The sequence below is a fragment of the Gadus chalcogrammus genome, chromosome 23 (assembly GCF_026213295.1).
Source record: "Gadus chalcogrammus isolate NIFS_2021 chromosome 23, NIFS_Gcha_1.0, whole genome shotgun sequence".
NCBI classification, from domain to species: domain Eukaryota; kingdom Metazoa; phylum Chordata; class Actinopteri; order Gadiformes; family Gadidae; genus Gadus; species Gadus chalcogrammus.
In genome coordinates, this window is record NC_079434.1 from 9,494,647 (window position 1) to 9,515,110 (window position 20,464).

General features: G+C 52.5%; 1 protein-coding gene across 4 annotated transcripts in view; it reads right to left on the bottom strand.

Annotated features, from left to right (window-relative positions):
* scrib (scribble planar cell polarity protein) overlaps window positions 1-20,464 on the bottom strand; it is a 76,145-nt gene that overhangs the window by 4,602 nt on the left and 51,079 nt on the right. Inside the window, exons 24-45 of one of the 4 annotated variants that reach the window (XM_056584142.1) lie at window positions 19,956-20,072; window positions 19,504-19,692; window positions 18,883-19,002; window positions 18,467-18,523; window positions 17,794-17,850; window positions 17,488-17,568; window positions 13,587-14,075; window positions 12,409-12,480; window positions 12,083-12,133; window positions 10,859-10,915; window positions 10,491-10,613; window positions 9,094-9,204; window positions 8,549-8,596; window positions 7,960-8,106; window positions 7,088-7,247; window positions 6,106-6,436; window positions 5,419-5,508; window positions 5,011-5,199; window positions 3,739-3,864; window positions 2,586-2,725; window positions 1,999-2,036; window positions 1,541-1,615 (exon numbers count right to left, since the gene is read on the bottom strand). In XM_056584142.1, the coding sequence (XP_056440117.1) occupies window positions 1,541-1,615; window positions 1,999-2,036; window positions 2,586-2,725; window positions 3,739-3,864; window positions 5,011-5,199; window positions 5,419-5,508; window positions 6,106-6,436; window positions 7,088-7,247; window positions 7,960-8,106; window positions 8,549-8,596; window positions 9,094-9,204; window positions 10,491-10,613; window positions 10,859-10,915; window positions 12,083-12,133; window positions 12,409-12,480; window positions 13,587-14,075; window positions 17,488-17,568; window positions 17,794-17,850; window positions 18,467-18,523; window positions 18,883-19,002; window positions 19,504-19,692; window positions 19,956-20,072 (2,868 nt within the window). The remainder of the gene's footprint in view (window positions 1-1,540; window positions 1,616-1,998; window positions 2,037-2,585; window positions 2,726-3,738; window positions 3,865-5,010; window positions 5,200-5,418; window positions 5,509-6,105; window positions 6,437-7,087; window positions 7,248-7,959; window positions 8,107-8,548; window positions 8,597-9,093; window positions 9,205-10,490; window positions 10,614-10,858; window positions 10,916-12,082; window positions 12,134-12,408; window positions 12,481-13,586; window positions 14,076-17,487; window positions 17,569-17,793; window positions 17,851-18,466; window positions 18,524-18,882; window positions 19,003-19,503; window positions 19,693-19,955; window positions 20,073-20,464) is intronic. The other 3 variants (XM_056584141.1, XM_056584143.1, XM_056584144.1) reach the window with 3 other exon arrangements.

Sequence of the window (20,464 nt, forward strand, 5' to 3'; positions counted from 1 at the left end):
CAGTCTCAACCTGAGAGCCCTTAACCAGCTGAAGACTTACCTCTTCAGCTGGGCGCCCCAGATAGCGTGTTACACCTGTTGTTACGCACTTAACGACAACATTTTAGTACTTTAGCATCCTGGGATTACATTTAGACAATAAGCAAAAACTCTTATTCAGGTTTCTTATTACTACCGAACTTCAAAGAAGTGTTGTTATTTGGTTTCCAGTGACCCATGTCCGTGTAAACAGTGGCTCACTACTTAAACACATTTCAACTTTTGAACAACAACCCACAGTGCCCACGGTGACGTCAAACACAACCAATCACAGCCAACAGGGGGGTCAGCTCCAGTAGACCAAGCCGAGAGACGCCTCACTGCACCACGGTACAGTACAGCCGAGCGTTAGCCTGGGCTGACAGGCCCAACATACACACAGCCACGCCCCGCAACCAGGCCTCACCCCTGGGGAGCACAGCATGCCTTCGCCAGCACACAGACTGCCCTGGCCGGGTGGAGATCAAGAAGCTCCAAGTGTGTTGGTTAAAAGGACAGGAAAGCCTTGGTGTCTGAGCCATGCGTGGAATGCCGGGGTGGGGGTGAAAGCCTTAATGAAGGTGGGTGGCAGTTAGTGGTCATTGAACCCAGGGCTCATCCTGGTTAAAATGGGTGACTGAATGCTGAGGTGAAAGCGGTAGGGACAGAGCCCCCCGGTGGTAACAGTGGGTGCTGCCATTACAGTGGGTGATGTGGCATCAGAAAGGGCGATTGCAAATCACCTGTTTGTAGGGTTTTGATTAGACATGTGCATGAGAAGTAGGATTGGTTAGTGTTAAAATGAAGTGATTGTCGCCCCGTTTGTGAACCAACGCTCCGTATTATCATATCCGTTTCTGGGTCACGCTGTCATCCAGTTAAAGGCTCTCCGGATTCCTGAAAACATGAGCTGACTTCCTTTGTTGCAGGTGTCTGATGAATAGTTCTCCTTTTGTACCTGGCAGGTTAGTTCGTTTGTTGATTTATTTATTTACTTCATTTAATTGTTTTGGTTTAAACTTTTGTGGGTTTAATCTTTGGGGTTCCACTTTAGATGAACTAACCTGCAGGGTCAGATATGGAGCCTGCCGTCATGTTTACGTTCTGCCAAAGGGCCTCAGAGGGGACGACCCAGTGACCGTAAAGGGGTCATGATCATACGGAGTGTTGCTCCCGCATGGGGCTATGTGATGGCCTCACTGGTTGAACAGCGAGCCAGGGAACAGTGATGTGTGGTTACTGGTGGGAGACGTTTGAGTTTATTCTTACAAAATCAATAACACGTTTTGTAAACAACACAAACACACATCCCTGAGTCCAGAGAGCAGTGTTAGCCACACCCCCACAGAGAGCCTCAGCCAATCAACAAGCTCCAACTCCCCCCCCCCCCAATAAAAAAACAAACAGACTCAGGGTTTCCACGGCCACACCTTCTCAGTAACAGGGGGGGGGGGGGGGGGGGGGGGGGGGGGGCGGGGGAAGCGAGGATCGGGCGGGGGGGAGGTGCTCATGCAGCCGGTACCTGGATGTCGTAAACGGGTTTGGAAGAAGGAATGGCTGCGAACTGTCGGTAGTCAAACTTCTTAGACGACACGGACTGGAGGGACAAAGTGTGGACAGCATGATGGAGGGAGGTGAGGATGGAGGGGGGAGGGAGGTGAGGATGGGGGAGGGGGAGGGGGGGAGAGGAGAGTGTGAGCAGAGAGAGAGTAGAGGAGGGTGAGGTAGTGGTCAGGAGAGAGGAGAGGAGAGCTAAGAAAAAGGGTGAGGCAGCCAGCCAGGGAATGGGGTAGAAGGGGTGAGCGTGATCAAAGCGTGGACTGGCCATGTGCCCATGAGCAAGGCATTGGGGTGGGGGGGACAACTTCCATGTGTCTTACAGGGCCGCCGTTTACTTCCTGTGCCGTCGGGGAGGCTACTCCAACGGTGGATACCAAACAGAAGGGAGCATCAGTAAGTAAGGATAAGAGGGCCTCTTACCAGTCTGCCGGGGGAGGTGACTCCTCGAGGGATGAGTTCTGTCGGGGGAATGCACAATAAAAACGGGTTAATACCCCAGTAGTCCAATAGTAGCCTATTCCTTTGGTCTGATTGAACGCAGGTGCTGACATGAACAGACGCACACATGATGCTCATACTGGTAGTTCATATGTTGGGAGAGGCTGTCGGTAAGTATTATTTTCAAGTGTTTGAACAAAAGCCACCTAAAATGAGGCATTGTTGAGTCCGTTTTGTTTAAAAGAGTATATGATTATGATCCGTAGATGATGGGTCTGACCTGACTGATATGATTAGACAATGCAAAACCTTAGTCGAGGATACCTCTATGTTGTAGAAAGACTAAATAAATAAATAAACACAAGAAAAAGACAAACAAATCGCACTGCAGGGACAGCGCCATCTACGGTGAAACGCGGGTCATGACACAACGTGGTTTCTGATTCGCTGTACCACCGGTGACCAGTTGTGATGTCACTACTACACGGCTTCCCGTCTACGCATATTATTGGAACGGCGTCGCGTGTAAACCGCAGTGGGCGGTGTCCCTTTGGTGACGTTGTGTTTACCTTCCATGGGGGTGGGGGAGGGGGTGGGGGCGGGGGACGGCGACTCCGTCAGCTGGTCCAGCGTGCCGCGCTTCTTGCCCTCCTTGGACTTGGCGATGACCATCTGGGCCTTCAGGGCGTCCTGCTCCAGAGACTTCATCCTGCAGGGGGGGGCAACACAGTCAGATGGGGCCCGGTCAACGGCGGGGGGGGGGGGGGGGGGGGGGGAGGGTCCGCCCCGCCCCGGATGGGTCTTGGGATAGATCGGCCCACCGAGCGGACTGGACCAACTGGTGAGCCGATCTATCCGTCATGCGTCTGGCTGGACCCCTCCTATTGGGACGTCCCAGGCGAAGACTACCCCGGTGCGGTCGACTGGGAGGATGATCCATCAATCGATCTATCTATCGATCAAACATTCAACTTGTGATGTCACTAGGGGGTGAGCGATGACGGCTGGTCCTCATCAGGAGCCCCTTCATCGGAACAATTAAGCCTCTCGACATCAGGCCTTTCACTCAAGGGGCCGGTCAACATGAACATGGACATTTTGTAGTGTAATGTCCTCGGCGGTCATGTTGCGTTCAAACCGTGACCCGAGGAAACCCAGCCTATTCCAGGTTGAGGAGCATCGCCTCACTACTAGGTGGTTACCCTGTGGGCTCAAGGTCAGTCCGAGTAATGATGCACTGATGAGAGAAGAGAGAGAAGAGCAGAGAGAGAAGAGAAGGGACAGAGGGGTGGAAGGCGGGAAGCCGGTGAAGGAGAAGCCAAGCCGTGCACAAGTGAGCTAGTCCGGTGACGGTGTTTGGGCGAGCGGGTGCCTCTACTGCTCCCCCTCTTTGAAAAGGAACCAAACACTGGAAATCAGACCGAAGGGAACAGCGCCGTCTCTGGCTGAACACTGGCACTGCAGCCGCTTCTGACCAGCTCATTTCAGGACGAGGTGACGCCGTGCATGGAGCGACATCAGCCGGCCCCGACCGAGCCAATCAGAAGCAGGCTGTGTGGTGTTCCAATGTGTTTGCTCGCGTGTCGCTCCGGTTGGATTTGGGTTGATTTTAAAATGAAACTTTAAACCAATCTCATGCCAAAGCACCCCCCCCCCCCTCCCCCACCCGGCACACTCCCACAATGCCGTGCGTGCGGCCCGGCGGTGGCCCGGGGAGCAGACCTGGGCTGGGTGTCAGCGGAGGAGGGGGGGGCGGAGGGGCTCTGAGACGCCCTCACCCTGGCCTGGTACAGCCTCCTGGCCAGGTCCTGCTCATACTGCCTAACATCCTCCTCCAGACCAGACGGCCTGCACCCAGACACACCACCGCCATCACCAGGAGGAGGAGGAGGGGGAGGGGGAGGAGGAGGAGGGGGAGGGGGAGGAGGAGGAGGAGGAGACGAGGAGGAGGGGGAGGAGGAGGAGACGAGGAGGGGGGAGGAGGAGGAGGAGACGAGGAGGGGGGGAGGAGGAGGAGGAGACGAGGAGGGGGGGAGGAGGAGGAGGAGTGGGGATGAAAGGAGGAGGAGGTAAGAAAGGAGAAGGAGGTATGTAGGAAAGGAGAGGAAAGGAGGGTGGCACGGCAGGATGAAGGAGGAGGAAACAAGGGTAGGAGACAAGAACGACAGAAATAAAGGAAGATAAAAACAAAGATATAACACAGACACAGAGATAGTCGGGAACTCATCCACGGGACACAGTGGGCGAGAGAGGAAGAGAGAGAAAACACTGACGTCTCTCTCACTGAGTCAACAAACGCCTGGAATTGACCCCAGTGAAGTGAGAGTTGTGACACATTGGGTAGCGACTAGCAAAGGACAGAGATTTAATTGGACATATTTAGTCTTAGTTCAAGGCAGGGTAGTCAACAGGGATAAACCAGCCAGAGTAAGGCCAGAAGAAATCAGAGTGTGGAATTATCCATTATGTGTAGATACCGATGGTTAACGTCTGTAGAGGTTGGATCAGATCGATTCTAAAACAAACATACCCCAACCGCAACATGTGGTCAACAAACCACAGTCCAACATATCCCTGACTTCAATCAATGAAACAAAGTTGAATTTCAACCACATTAAACATAGAAAGTAAAACCCCCCCTTCTGTTCCCACGGATGCAAACAATAAAAGCACTAGAATACTGGTGACAACCAGTTATTAATCTACCAAGCAGAATAGAAAACGTAAAGGATTTGTACATATATAGTTGGACTGCACCCCCCAAATAAATAATAACTGTCAAATTGCCTTCTTTTAGCGTGGGATTGTAGCAAAACTGATATGAACTCAATTGAGCAAATCTAAAGCTCAGCTAAAGGAGTTAAACCAAACCCAACTGGGCTAGGCTAAAGGACCCTAAACGGAGTACCACTAGGGAACCAGCGCAGGGCGACGATTAAGCTAAGCTAAGCTAAACCAGGCAGAGCTGTGCTCCGCTACGGGCCGGGGTCTCACCGCGCTGCCCGCCACATGGCCCTCTTCTCGGCCTCCAGAGCCCGTTTCTCGGCGGGGGAGAGGTCCTGGTCCGGGGCCGCCGCCGCCAGCTCCGGGCTCTGCAGCCTCAGACGCTCCTGGTGGCGCCGCTCGGCCTTCGCCGTGCGGACCGGCGCCACGGCCGGCTCAGCGGTGTAGGCAGGGACGAGCCTACACACACACACACACACACACACACACACACACACACACACACACACACACAGGATCGATATAGACTACTGTAGACCGTTGACTACTATATTATATTGGTAAAGGGTCATATTAGTGAGTTAGTGGCGTCTAGTGGAAGGGGTTAGATTAGAGAGTGACAGTGGATGGGGTTATCTTAGAGCCTAGTAGTGGGTGGGTCATAGTGGTGCTAGTTACCCGGTCATGGAGGTGGGCCGCTGGTCCAACCTGAACCCGTCCTCCAGGGAGTTCCTCTGGGATTCTCCCTTCCCGTCCACTGAGGACGCTCTGCAGACACAACAACAGATATTAGCATAAACGTACCTAGACTGGCATGAGGGATCCAGTAGGGTTCAATCCATTTGTTACATAGCATAATGGTGCTTATGTATGAACCCGTCGTCACGTCAAGAGTTCTGCTGATAGATGGAAAAGGAGGAAAGAGGAGGGATAGAAGGATAGGAGGGAGGAGGGATGGAAGGAGAGGAGAGAGGAGTGATAGAAGGAGAGGAGGAGAGAGGAGGGATAGAAGGATAGGAGAGAGGAGGGATGGAAGGAGAGGAGAGAGGAGGGATGGAAGGAGAGGAGGAGAGAGGAGGGATAGAAGGATAGGAGAGAGGAGGGATGGAAGGAGAGGAGAGAGGAGTGATGGAAGGAGAGGAGGAGAGAGGAGGGATAGAAGGATAGGAGAGAGGAGGGATAGAAGGAGAGGAGAGAGGAGGGATGGAAGGAGGGATGGATGGAAGGAGAGGAGGAGAGAGGAGGGATATATAGAGAGGACCATCAGGAGACTAGGAGGGAGTAGAAGGGAGCAGGAGGGGCTGGAGAGAGAAGGGGCAGGTTAGGAGGAGAGCAGGGTCGCTAGGGTAGAGAGCCGCCTCCTACCCTGAGCCGCTGTAGTAGCCGGGGGGCGTGGAGGTGTAGCCCGGGGAAGTGGAGGTGTAGCCAGGTGGGGTCGAGGCGTAGCCAGGTGGGGTCGAGGCGTAGCCGGGGGGCGTGGAGGCGTAACCGGGGGGCGTGGAGGCGTAGCCGGGGGAAGTGGCGTTGTACCCAGGGGTGGAGGGGAGTCGGGTGGTGGTGGCGAGGGGCTCCACGCGGTACTCCACCCCGTCCAGGAGCACCTTCCCCGTGGCCTTCATGTGGGCCAGGTCATCGTCGTCATCGTCGTCCTCGTCGTCCATCAGGTACTCCCGCGCCCGCTGCTCAAACCGCCGCTCTGGGGGGGGGGGGGGAGAGGTCAGGGGTCACTAGGGCTCTTGGGTTCATTCCAGAGCGGCGATGTGTTCATTGGGGCCGCCTTCTTAGGCCTCCGTTTCCAGTTTCACTTAGTAAACTAACAAACGGTCTAAGGGACTTTAAATATTACAACCATTTAGCAACGAGTTCAGAGACATTAAGGAGAAGGTAGAGGTTATGCCCTTAAGACAGGTCATTAAGGAGCAGGTGGGGTAAGACCCTTAAGACAGGTCATTAAGGAGCAGGTGGGGTAAGACCCTTAAGACAGGTCATTAAGGAGCAGGTGGGGGTAAGACCCTTAAGACAGGTCATTAAGGAGCAGGTGGGGGTAAGACCCTTAAGACAGGTCATTAAGGAGCAGGTGGGGGTAAGACCCTTAAGACAGGTCATTAAGGAGCAGGTGGGGGTAAGACCCTTAAGACAGGTCATTAAGGAGCAGGTGGGGGTAAGACCCTTAAGACAGGTCATTAAGGAGCAGGTGGTGGCTTGCTGAAGGATGCCTTCACGTAGAGCGCAGACATCGGGGGTCTAAACCCAGGACCCTACAGCTGGAAGTCAAACCCCGCCCAACAACCACACCTCTCCTGCCCATTACACCGCCACAGTGAGAAGGAAATAAAAGCAAGCAGACCTTCCTCCTCCCTCATCTTCTTCAGGTCGTCGGCTCCGACCAGCGACACGCGGGGCTTGGGTTTGTCCGGCGTCGTCTGCTTCACGTCGATCTCAAAGTACTTCTGGCGGTCCCGGAAGGAGCGCTGCTCCGGGGTGTCCGGACCCCCCGGGGAGGGCGTCTGGGGGGGCAGGGGGCAAACATCCACAAGGGTTACAAGGGGTCCGGGAGGTTAGAACAGGGGTCAGAGGTCAGAGAGTTAGGGGGGAAACACAGAGCAGAGAGAGCTGCTGCAATTTTGTTGTGAAAAGAGAAATAAACGTTGAAAAGGTCATTTGGATAGTAATTTCAAATGAAGTCGAGTGAATTTGAATAAGGTCCTTTTGCAGGACGTTGATTTTCCCCATAGGTGATAATATTAATTATTGGACACCGTGTTAAGCGTTAGTGAATAACAGGAGTTGAGGCAGCGACGCAGCGAGAGAGCATCAGCAGATGTCAGGAAGACCCAGATCAGCCTGGATCAGACCCTGGTCTGAGGCGTAGCACAGGGCGGCCAATCAGCACAAGCCACGCCCCCAAACTCCAGCAGGTTCAGGGGAGAAAATCATTGTCACCGTACAATCAGCACCCAGCACCCCAAGCCCGTTCTCAGTCAGGTGACTGGCGAGCGTTCCGTTTTGATTCCACCGCAGAAGCCCCCTGCTACACCACCTCCTACACCACCCCCGGCGGAGGCCACGGTTCGGGGGGGGCGTAGTTGCCAGATCGGGCCAGATTTCCCGCCCAATCTGGCAACCCTGGCTGCAGTGTGCTGCAGCCAGGGTTGCCAGATTGGGCGGGAAATCTGGCCCAATCTGGCAACACTGTTGGTGGGGTTGTGAGGGCTGTACCTGGGGCACCATGGAGGGCTTGGAGAAGCGGGGCACGGCCGCCATGCTCTGGTAGTCCCGGTGGTCCGGGGGGCACGGGGACCTCGCCCCCCCGCCCCCCTCCCCCCCGTCTACGGCGTCCTCAAATACCTCGCTGAACCGCGCCGACTGGAAAGGGCCACATAGGTCATTACCACGGCGACGGGCAGCGACGTCAGGGTGCGCGTGCCGTGGCGATTGGCGGACATTACGCGGTCGCCGTGGCTATGGGCTGACATTTGTTTTGTGTCCATGGTGATAGGCATACATTTAGGGTTGTTGCCACGGGGATAAACTGAAAACTGGCAAGTTGAGGAAATCCTATTTTACATGCAGACTTCATACATTTATAACCTCCATCTGTCCAGCAAAGTGATGCCTCTATAAGAGTGCATTTCCAGTGTTCCTTAAAACCGATTGTCCATAGATGGCGCCATTACTTCATTATGAATTCAGTGCGAGTATAGATTCTGCTTCAACATGAGGTTGCATTTGACTGAATATTTTCCCATGGGAGCCGCTCTGCATTGAGCTGTGGTGTGCTCCAGTCTAAGCCGGAAGAGGCCCTCACCTCAGGAGAAGACGCCTGCTGGACGTGGTTCCTCCCGCCGTACAGGTCCTGGTGGTGGGGGGGGGGGGGGGGGGGGGGGAGAGAGCAGGGAACAGGGAGTGTGAGTTCTCAGTGGAAACTAGAGCCCTTCTGGAGACTGACACGACAAGATGCAGTCAGGGAACACTCAGGAGACGGAGAAGAGAGGAACGAAATAAACAAGAGAAAGTAAGAGAAAAAGAAAAAGGGGAAGGGGTGACGAATCCGATCAAGAAAAATGTAATACCAAACGGTGCAGTGTTAAAGAAACGGGAGGGGGGGGGGGGGAGGGGGGGTGATACGACGTTCGATGCGGGGATCCAATCACAGCTCAGGACAACACCTCGACTCCAAACGACGCCGACACGTCACGGATGTGCAACACCACACCGACGAGGACAGAGGCATTCCACACGCCACGAGACGTCACATGACGAGGGGACGGACCAATCAGCACAACATGCTCGTGGGGGGGGTGGGGGGGGAGACCCCCTGGGGTGGGAGGGTCTCCGGGGGGGGCAGCCTACCTGTGGTGGCTCCAGCGTGGCCGGCGCGTGAGGCACGGCGGCAAACGCCTTGTACGCCTGCTTGATATTCATGGGGAAGTCGCCGTGGGAGACGGGGGAGGGGCCGCGAGGCTGCAGCGGGAGGGGGAGGGGGGGGGGGAGGGAGGGCGATGGAGGAGGGGAGGGGCCGTTCAATATGGTGGGGGCGAGGGGGACAGACAGACGGCAGGGAGGACGGACAGACGGAGGGAGAGACAGTAGAGACAGAGAGATGGGGAGAGAGAGACAGATGAGATAGAGACACAGGCAGAAACCACTGAGACAGACAGACAGAGGGGGGGGGGGGGGGGGAGAGAGAGAGAGAGAGAGAGAGAGAGAGAGAGAGAGAGAGAGAGAGAGAGAGAGAGAGAGAGAGAGAGAGAGAGACAGAGACAGAGACAGAGAGAGAGAGAGCGAGAGACAGAGACAGAGAGAGAGAGTGAAAGAGAAAGAGACAGAGACAGAGAGAGACGAGATGAAAAGTAGAAACAGACAGAAAAGACACAAAGAGAGACAGACAGACCAAGAGACACAACCAGGGGAGGAAAACTATGAGAACAACCAGCCGGTAGAAGAAGACGAGGAGGAGGAAGACGGGTGATACAGGCGTGTGGCTGTCTCTCTTGTGGCGGACGGACGGACAGACATATGGTAGGGCTCGGAACGTAAGGTAGCCTGGTCTCAACTGGTCTGGGTCTCCTCTAGAGATTTGGCTATATGATAACCTTACCTTAAGTATCAAACACACTGAACAAAACCCTTCTATTTACAAAGCCTGCTAGGTCCAACTGTCCAACGAACAGCATATTCCCGTAAGGAATTCTGGGATTGGTAGGAATATGTACCATTCCGGAGGGACACAGGAAGGGCCCTGTGATTCCTGTGCCTAGTGGTTGCCATGTCAACCAACCCAGGATAAAAGGCACACTGGTTACCAGTACATAACCTGGTTACCTGATAATGAGCCGGTAACCTGATCATAACCTTGTTAACCTACACAACCAGGTTACTGTTCATAACGTAGTTACTCGTTATCTGTACACAACCAAGTCAGCGGTGTACAACCTAGATACCCATTCATAACCTAGTTACCTGAACATAACCTGGTTAAACAGACTCTTTGGTACGAGCCTGTGTAATGTAAACCAAACCACTGCAATCTCTTCTCGGTTCACGCCCTGCGTCGTAGCCCTGCGTTGCTACGGTTACGGCAGTGTGGGTGTAGTGCGGTACCCACAGCGCGCGGGTAGGGGGAGGCGGGGGGGGGGGTTTGTCGTGGCGATGGTGGTGGTGGTGGTGGTGGTGGTGTCGGAGGGGTGGGTGGAGCGAGGACAGACACCGGAGGTCTACATGGTGGAGGTGGAGGTGAGGGGTCTTACAGAGGTCTGAGAGTTGATGGGGGAGGGGCCATGCTGGAAGGGGTTGGGGCTGCTGGCGTCGGGCGTGGCCGGGGACGGGGTGGACCAAACCCGGCCCGCCGGCTGGATCGCCCCCGGGCGGGTCTGGAGGGAGAGAGAGAGGGGGTGCTTTGTTATTTCTTATGTTTATTTGGCAATTATTAGTCGGGTTGTGATTGTTAATTGATTAATTGATTCACCAGACAGAGACAGAGAGAGAGACAGTGAGAGAGAGAGAGGTTGATGATGGGGAACGGTTATATGAGCCCCATGTTAACTGCTGGTGCTGGTGATGGGGTGGGGGTGATGGAGGCGGTGATGGTGTAGGCGCTATGACGCTTCACACTCACAGATGAGGGGCTGCTGTCCCGGGCGGTGGGGCCCGGGGAGCTGTAGTGAACGTTGGCCTGGAACACAACACACAGCAAGTCACACACCGAGATCATAGGACCCGGCACGCCCACGGCTCGGGTGGCAGCCAGCATGTGCAACGCACGCACGCACACACACACTCACGCACGCACCTTAACTCCAAGACGGCCAATATAACTCTTTTTCATTTCACACTCCAAAATCTCAAAACAAATGCAAGCATGTTGTTTAATGCATATTTTAGCAAAGTCAACCAATTCAGCTCAATTTAAGTTCATTTCAAACACAGCCAGTCAATAGACACAGACTGGAGCATCAGGTCTATAATCCACATCCAGTTTAATCTATATTAATCCAGTCTGGATTAGCAGCAGACGAAGCCCCAGACTAACACACTCATGAAGCAGCGACCGCATACACTGTCAGAGCATGGCAGCAGGGCAGCAGCTGTTAGACCCCTGCATGTCTCTGAAGAGGAACCCAACACCGAGAGCAACCACACTAACAGCGCCATCTCTGGTCAAAGACAGCAACAAAAAAGCTCTTTTCAGATTGGCTTAATCAGTGACCCTTAGCGGAAGGGATGGCTCTGTCGGTTTGGTTGGACTTCAACACTACATGGAAGCAACTAGGTGGACTTTGGTAGGGATTATTCCCACAATGCATTGTTCTCCCCCCGATTTAAATTATCTGACCACTGACCACTAACTCTAACCCCACCATGGCTAACCTAATGCCAAATTGTAGGCATTTCTAACTTGATACCTAAACTTAATCTGTGACCTAATACATGAACTTCAGCTATGATCAGATGCCTAAACTAAATGTATGACCTAATGCCTGAACTTCACCTATGATCAGAGGCCTAAACTTAATTTATGACCTAATGCCTGCACTTCATCTATGATCAGATGCCTAAATTTAAAATATGCCGAATGTCTAAACCTAATCTATGATCTAAAGTCTAAACTTCCTCTATGAGCTAATGTCTAAAGATACCCATCTGTAATCCATACCATCTGTCGAACACCTAAACATAATATCCAACCCTTACAACCCTACACCTCAACCCTCCACCAGCTCCCATGCATCACGGGCACAACCCCCAGAAAAGTCTCCATAGTTGCCCCCCGGTTACAGACACGGCACCGAGCATCAATCAATGAGCGCAGAACACCAGAACCTTTGGGGGGCTCACTTACGAAGCGCGTCTCCCTGCCTGCCAGCAGGCTGGTGGACGGGGGGTGGCTGGGCTACAGGGAGAACACACTATTCAACACAACCAGGAAGTACTGCTACTGCTACATCCTGTCTAGGGCTAGGGCAAGGTACAGCGGCGGAGGAGTTCAAACCATCACCTGCTCCCCGCGCCTGGGGGGAAGGTTTGAAGTGTGGTGCGGAGGCAGGGGTGAAGATGGGGTGTAGGGTGCAGACGAGTGGTTGGTTGGAATATGAGATGAGACGTACTCTGTGAGTCCCGGATGGGTAATGGGGGGAAAGTGGAGGGAGTTTGGGGAGATGGACTCACCGGCTGGATGCTGGGGGAGTAGGAGCCGTCCCTCACCGGGCTGGCAGTGCGTGGCAGATCGGAGCTAGATGTCTAGGTAGAAACACAAGCACAGCAATGTAAGCCCCCTGCATGGCTCGTAGTAGAGGCAGACTCCAGGCCTGGAAGGCTATAAGTCCTGCCACTTTCTGGCTCAGCTTAAAGGCCAGTTGAGTCTACCCAACAGTTGAACATCTGAGCAGTACGATTAGGTCAAAATACTGGGAAGAGTTAACATCTCAAACCAGTGAATTAACATCTCATAGCGGTGTTAACATCTCAGAGCAGTGTATTAACAGCAGAGCAACACAGGTTAGTCTGGTGGAGCGGTCAACATTACGCCTAGCCACAGCTTTTGTGGGGAGAAGTAATTATTATGGGATGATACACAAGATATATATTCCTTTAGGAGACTCTTTATCCAACACAGGTGAAGGACAGGATGAGGGATCATCGTGCGCACAGATTATTTCAGGTAGGTTGGGAACATTGGGAATCGAACCCATAACCTTTTTGTCTGGATCAACTGAGCCTGTCCGAGTCTAAACCATCCCGCTCCAGCGCAGCTAGCAGTGGGCTTAGAACGAGTGTCCCACTGTCTCCCACGGAGTGCCGGTCGGCTTCCCTCTAGACCAAAGACCTTCCAACGCTCCTTAATTCCCAAGACAGCTGCTGGGAATGACATTCTAATCATTCCCGACCTATAGTCATCGGGAAGAAGCGATCGACACTCCGTGCTCAACAGCTCAGCCTGTCTTGGTGACAGCACACGGCCCAACCGCACATGCTGTAAGTTCAGGGTATTTAATATGAGCCCTTCTCATATCGTTGGGTTCTAAAGTGGTTCCTGAAAACACACACGTCGTAGTGTGTGGTATTTTATGAGCAAAACACTAGTCCTCAAAGCGTGCTGTGTGAACTCATAAAAACCCAAAGCCAAACCACAACCACAAAACAGCAAACCGTTTCCCCCATTCCTCAAGAAGGTGAGAATGGTTTTAGATAAGTTTCACAATCAGTAACACACACACACACAGGCCTCTGTGACGTGGAGGCCCACATCCTGTCTTAACGTGCCATAGAGGAAGTGAGACGGAGCGTGTTAGAGTGAGTCCCCAGCGGCGCTCCATGCAGCCGACAGCGGGGCCGGTCCCTCTTGCCTTGGTGTACATCCAGGGCTGCAGCTTGCCCCCCCTGCCGTACCCGACAGGGGGACCCGATAGGATGCGCTCGGCGGGGGGGCGGCCCTTCCCCCTGCGATTGGCCACCAGGAAGGGGTTCTCGCTGAAGCAGATGGACTGCGTCTCCACCAGGCACTCGTCCTCGTCCTCCTCGCCGTTCAGGGAGGTGCCTGTGGAGGCCAGGGAGATGGTGGCGTCGCTCTGGCTGAAGGAGGTCACGTCGGGGGACGGGGGGGAGGCGTGGAGCAGGCTGTTCTCCTGGGTCATACCGGGGAGGGCCTGGGGGTCCGTGGGGCAGAGGGAGGCGGCGTGGGGGTCGCTGGGGTAGAGGGGGGTGTCTTGGGGGTCCGTGGGGTAGAGGGTTTCGGAGGGGTGACCCAGGCCAAAGCCCAGGGGCTCTAGTGAGGGAAGGCACTGGGCCTGCACGGCGGCCTCCATGGGATCAGAACGACTGAGCGGAGGGGAAAACTGAGCGAGGGAACAGAAGGGACAGAGAGAGGCGATAGAGAAGGAGGAAAGAAAAAGCATGGAAAACAAGACACTTAAGTAGGAGGAGAAACCAAGAGTTCAAACAGGATAGAGTGGGTTTTGTGCAGAGGAAGTTCTACAGTGAACTAAAGGTCCTTTTAGATCTGACGTGTAGCGAATAAACTATTCAAAACAGCTGAAAAACATGGCCTTTTCCATGTTCAGTTCTCAGCCCTGTAGTACATTCAACTCAATCAAAGCCAATCTTCAGTCTCATCCCCATCTCTTCCAATGGTTCACGCTGCCCGGCTGGCCATCAAATCCACATTTACAATCACTAGATCCACACCCGTCTCATGTTCTCACACACCAGACACATTCAGAGTCAACCGAGTTGTTGATCCAAAGCAGACAAATATAAATTAAAAATGGCCACACCAGCCATTCTTAGATATTTCCTTTTATTAAACACACATTTTATAATACCATCCCCCATGTTTTTAAGTCAGTGATGAAAATAGAACAGCGAGCCAACCATGCACATGACTGTTTTAACCAGCCAGCCAGGCCATCAGGATAAGGGACTCAGCCTCCTTTAAATGGAGCCTGATGAGAACTGGAGTTCCCGTCTCCATCCTGAAATAAACCCTGTTATCATGGCTATGAGTCTCCCAGAGACGGCCTGCCTCCTGGACACCTCCCTGGGCCCCAGACCAGCTGATAGTCCCCACAATGTACTGTACAGTCCATTCCAGTAGAGTACAGTACACTATAGTACAGTCTAGAACCCTATTTAGTTTAATCCACTATACTAGAGTCCAAAACATTCTAGATTAGTCCGCCATAGCCCAGAACGGTCCACTACTTCAGTGACAGTCTAGAACCCTATGTAGTCTCGTCCACTACACTAGAGTCTAACACATTCTAGATTAGTCCACTAAAGTCTAGAACACTATGTAGTATAGTCCACTACACTGGAGTCTAACCCATTCTAGATTAGTCCACTACAGTCTAGAACACTATGTAGTGTAATCCACTTAACTAGAGTATAACACATTCTAGATTAGTCCACTACAGTCTAGTTAGTACACCCTAGAATACTCTGCAACATCAACTCTGTTGCCATGAAAACGTTGGACCAGTGACATCATTGGTCCAGGGTTTGCGTTCTCCAATGGTCAGGTTTGGTAAACGTATGTAAATCGTTCTAACTTCTCCACACATTTTTCACTGAAATGGAGCTGATGCTGTGGAACGCGATTTGTATGCCAACACGTGCCGGACGCGCTACTCTGGTGAATTAGAAAATAGCCAAGTGTGACGGCCCTGTGTAACAAGAGGGCGTGAAGGTGAGTGTGTAGTGTGTTTCAGCATGAAGAATTTGCAGACATGGCCGTGACAGATCTGGTGACCATCTAAATAGCGGGACGGAGAACTTGAGCATTGTGACACAGGAACTCGGTTCTCGGCATGCGGGCGGGGGCTATAAGCGGCGGCACTATGGGGGTCAGTGGGCTGGAATGCGAACCCATGCGCTTCTGGCACCGGCTCACAGGCCTCGCTGGAGACAGCTGTGGGAGGGTGTAGGGTCTTACCCTGGGGGGGGTGAGGGGGGGGGGAACGCCAAAGCGATGACGGTCCACATCTGTGGTGTACTTACGGGAACTGGGGGGGGGGGGGTTCCTGTACGCATGAGATGACGGTACTCACGGTTAACATAGGAACCGGGATCGAATCCAGTCATGGTGCGTAAGATAACAAGACTTGCATACCAATATGAACTAACAAGCAACAACCGTTGTTCTGTGATTTGTAACCAAGTAAAAACTCAATGGAAATCTGGCCAAGTTCAAACTAGAAGGTTCAAAAGTCTACAAGCACCTGCTTTTCCTTTGAGTAAGAAAGTTTGATATGTCCGACAGCTGAAGCCTTCTCTCAGCGGAGGATAAAGGATCTCTGTGGTGCGGTCAGGGGGAGACAGGTGGAAGAACCTGAGTTCTGCTTCAATATTTAAGAGCCGGAACAGCTGAACATCACGTCAACGTTAAGCCCTCCTGGTAAAAGCCAAGCCAACCACACGTCTATATGTAGAGAACACTGTGGGAACTAAAAGGTTTTGGACCAAATGTGCCAAGCAATTTCAAACTGGATATGCAGCAATTCCAAAATTGTAGTGTGAGGTTCATTACACAGAGATATGTATTTGCCTAAAATAAATTTCAAGTCCTAATTTGTCTAAAGGTGTCACGTAGGAAGATCGACATTTACGTATTTTGAAGAATGAAAAAAAACAAACAGGAAAAAGGAATAGAAAGACAGAAGGCAAGAAAGAGAAACGGAGAGGGAAAAGGGGAAGGGCCCCGATACTCACTGTAAGACGCAGGATAACGTCCGCACTGTGTCCAGAACAAACTCTTTAACTCCAGCCCCCAACTTTGAAACCCGTTTTCCTCTCCTTCTCCAGGGAAGGCGGTCACTCTCACCCTCTGTCTCACGAGCCCACCCCTCCCGTCATAAAACTGTCCAATTCCAAGCCAGAGCCCTGGGGTTAAAATAGACCATGAGAGGGGGCAGGCAGGGCCGACAGTAGCCAGCTGTTGGCCTGCCCCCCCCTCCTCCTCCTCTGCCCCGGCTCCCTTCATCTGCCAGAGGTCAGTGGGGCCAGACTGGCCCATGCTCTAGCTTGGTAGTAAGGGAACCGTCCCCGACAAAGGATATTATAAAAAGGACGCAAAGAAAACCCATCGATGGTACTTCTACATCACTTTAGGATCCAAACTGGGCTTCTTCCCCAGAATCATGTGTGGACATTTGGAGTGCCAGAACGCCTTGGCAACTGGCAAACAAGTGAGAGTTGATCGTGACCTGACAAACTGTTTTCTTTTTTCGGCCTCATTAGTGCAGTTCCCCCCCACGGACCTCACTCTTCAAACGGTCCTTTGATTGGTCGCTGCGGCAAATAGGGTGTGTTGTTGTTAAGAGTATAGCCATCCCATCCATCCGTTAGGCCGTCCAGTATCCGTGTGAGCTTGACCTGGCGTGATCCAGAAGGTATCGCAGGGCTTAAGGGGTGATGACCACGACGGAGAGGGACATTAAGACATTCTCAGCCCCCTCAAGGCCAACCGCCTTGGCCCCAGGTCACACAAGGTTTCCCAGGGGCTGAACCAAGTGGATGCCATGGAGAGGTGGAGGTCCGTGGAGATCTATTTTGGACCACCAACGCGGTCCCCAACATTATCTCAGGCAACCTGTACACCCTACATACAAACCTCATAGAGTTCCTGACATCTCGTCAACCGAAAGGCCTCACAGGTCAACTATAAGTCCTAATAACAGGTTTCACCGTCTCATTACTTCAACAGGGTTTGTGAACAGAGGAGAAAATTCTTTAAAACATGGTTAAACTCACCCTGTTGACCTTCTGGAGACTGGTTGTCGGCAGAGCGGCGAGCGTCTTGTAGTCCAGCTTCAAAGGTCCCGCCCCGACGTTCTGAACAAACCAATCAGAAAGAGCCAGATGAGGGAGAGGGCGGGGCACCGATGGGAGCAGCCACCGCTGACGGCCGGCGTTTGCTAAACATCTCACACTATCGTCATACACGGGAGATCCTCAAAGACGTCAGACACCCTAGAGGGATCAGGCCTATTGGACCGCGAGCCCAACAGCGAGGTCTCATCTGGTGGGGGGGAACCGGTGCGTTGGGGGCGGTCTCACCTCCGTCTCCTCCTCCAACAGGCGAGTTGCCTCCTCGCGCTCCAAACGCATGCGCTCCTTCACCAGGAGAAAAGGGGGGAGGTGGAGATGGGGCACGGGGAGAGGAGGAGGACGGACACCCAAGCAACCACATGGTAATGAAACACAAGCGACAGAGGTGAGATGAACAGGGGGAGCGATGGACAGAGAGCCAGGAGGGGACAAACAAAAGGGTGAACAGGATGTGGGTGTATGGGGGGGGGGGGGGGGGGGGGGGGTGGGAGTTATGGCAGCAGTGATAGGATGAGATGAAGGTGAGTCCAAACACACCCAGAGTCAAACCATAACGGGGAAGAGGAGGAAGGGGTGAGGGGGAAAAAGAAAAAAAACAGAATAGAACCCATAGACATTAGAAGGTGATTCGGTGTTTCGTTTGGATCATTGACAGGGACGGGGCGTGCGAGGTAGAACGTTTAGCGTCGTAAAAACACGGGGGGAGAGGGTGAAGGATTCAGTCCCCCACGGAAATAGCGCCTCACTGTTGGACACTCCAGACTTGTTGGTCTCTGGCCGCACTACCGATGTACAAGAACACTCGAACTGATCTGAAGTGTACTGATCCGTACTCTCACTATAATCTAGTCCGTACCCAAACCGCTCCCTAACTGATTTTCTCCTCCTCCGTTTTTCTCACCACTTTCTCCATCTCTTCTCTCTCCCACTGGGAGGTCTCTCGCACCATCTCTGACTCCTGAGGGACAAGAGGAGACAAGACGCAGTGAACAAACAGATTTGATGCATTTATAATAAGTGTAAGGCCTTAGGATGAAGGTACCGTGGCTGGTACCACTACCACACGATCACTTTACATTTGGGTTATTTATTTCTGTTACTTATTTTTACTTATTTTATAGATTCTTTAATATCTATTTACTTTATATTGTATTGTTGCTGCCAAGTGTGTTGAGGTACCAAGCATAACAATTTTACTCTTCTGTACTTGTACAATAAGAATGTAATAAAAGTAATTCTGATTCTGATTCTGAAGCCAGAAGGGTTAAAGCGAGGGAGAGAAGGTGTTGGCGGAGGTCTGCTTCCCCAGAATCTCACCTTCTCCATGATGTCTATCTCCTCCGGGCTGAGGTCCCGGTCTATGGACGAGATGCTCTCCAAGCTGTTCTTACGGACGATGCCCGTCACAAAGGGGTTGGCGATGATTCCAGGGGAGGCCTGGAGATCAGACAAACAGAGGAATTTCAAAGTTATAGACATCGTTTGGGGTTCAAGTGAAAAATGGCCTTAACTTATCAACCTCTGACCTAAAACCTCCATTTAAACCACCTCTGAGTTAATAACTAAAGTTTGACCTAATACCTACATTGAACCACATCTGACCTATTACCTCCACTTAACCACCTGACCTAATACCTAGACTTAACCACCTCTGACCTAATACCTAGACTTAACCTCCTTTGACGTAATAACTTAATTAGCTATCTCTAACCGTATACATAAACTAACCGTTTCTAGCCTTATACCTTAACTCAACCATCACACATACAGCATCTGTAACCTCATACCCACAGTTAACAATCATCTCTAACCTAACACCTTAACTTAACCATCTCCAACCTCAAACCCAAAGTTATGTGCTGATGCTCATGAACTGAACCAAGTTCTTTCCAACGCGTGAATCCACCCAGACACCCTCCATGCAACTCCGGCCCTCACCTCCACGCCTGCCACCGTTTGCGGGTCAAAGCCGTCACACACCAGCATGACCAGGGTGTCGCCCACGGCCCGCAGCACGCGCACCGCCTCCGTGTGGGTCATGCCCAGCAGGCTGTGGTTGCTGACCTCCAGGATGCGCATGCCCACCTGCAGCCGGCCGTCCCTGGCCGCCGCGCCGCTGGAGTTCACCTGTAGGGGGAAGAGGAGGGCCCGTTGAATGTCAAGCACCTATACCAACAGTAGCTACTTTAATCAAAAAAATCGATATTTATTTTTTGATTATTATTTTCACTTTCATTCTCTCTTTGCCTTCCCACGATGCCGTTGGGGAAACCGAATACAGAATTAACTTAGTCACTTAAATCTCAACGTGGCACTAAAGAAATATGAACGCGTGAACAGTGGCTTATTGAGAGGGCGCTTGGCTTGTTGGGGACCTCCAGACCACCCACCTTGGAGATGAAGATGCCCTCATCGGTGGCATCGAAGGGGTTCCCCGCGTGGCCCTTGGCCCCTCCCCGGATTGTGATGCCCAGCTTCTCCCCGGGCTGCTTCTGGATCACTATCTCCTGTGGGCGCACGCACGCACGCACGCACGCACGCACGCACGCACGCACGCACACACACACACACACACACACACACACACACACACACACACACACACACACACACACACACACACACACACACACACACACACACACACACACACAGAGAGAATCTATTCATCAGAAACACTGAGTAAACAAGTATACAATACCAATAGCTACACCGTCTAGTGGTAGTAGTAGTAGTGGTAGTAGTAGTAGTACTAGTAGTCATAGAGATGCTGGTATCAAAACAAATGATAAACACGTTTTTCACAAATAATAAAAATGCCCCAAAAAAAAAAAATGTCATCGAATGATTCCCAACATCCAGACTAAACTCTGGTAAACAGATCACCCAGGCCATCGTC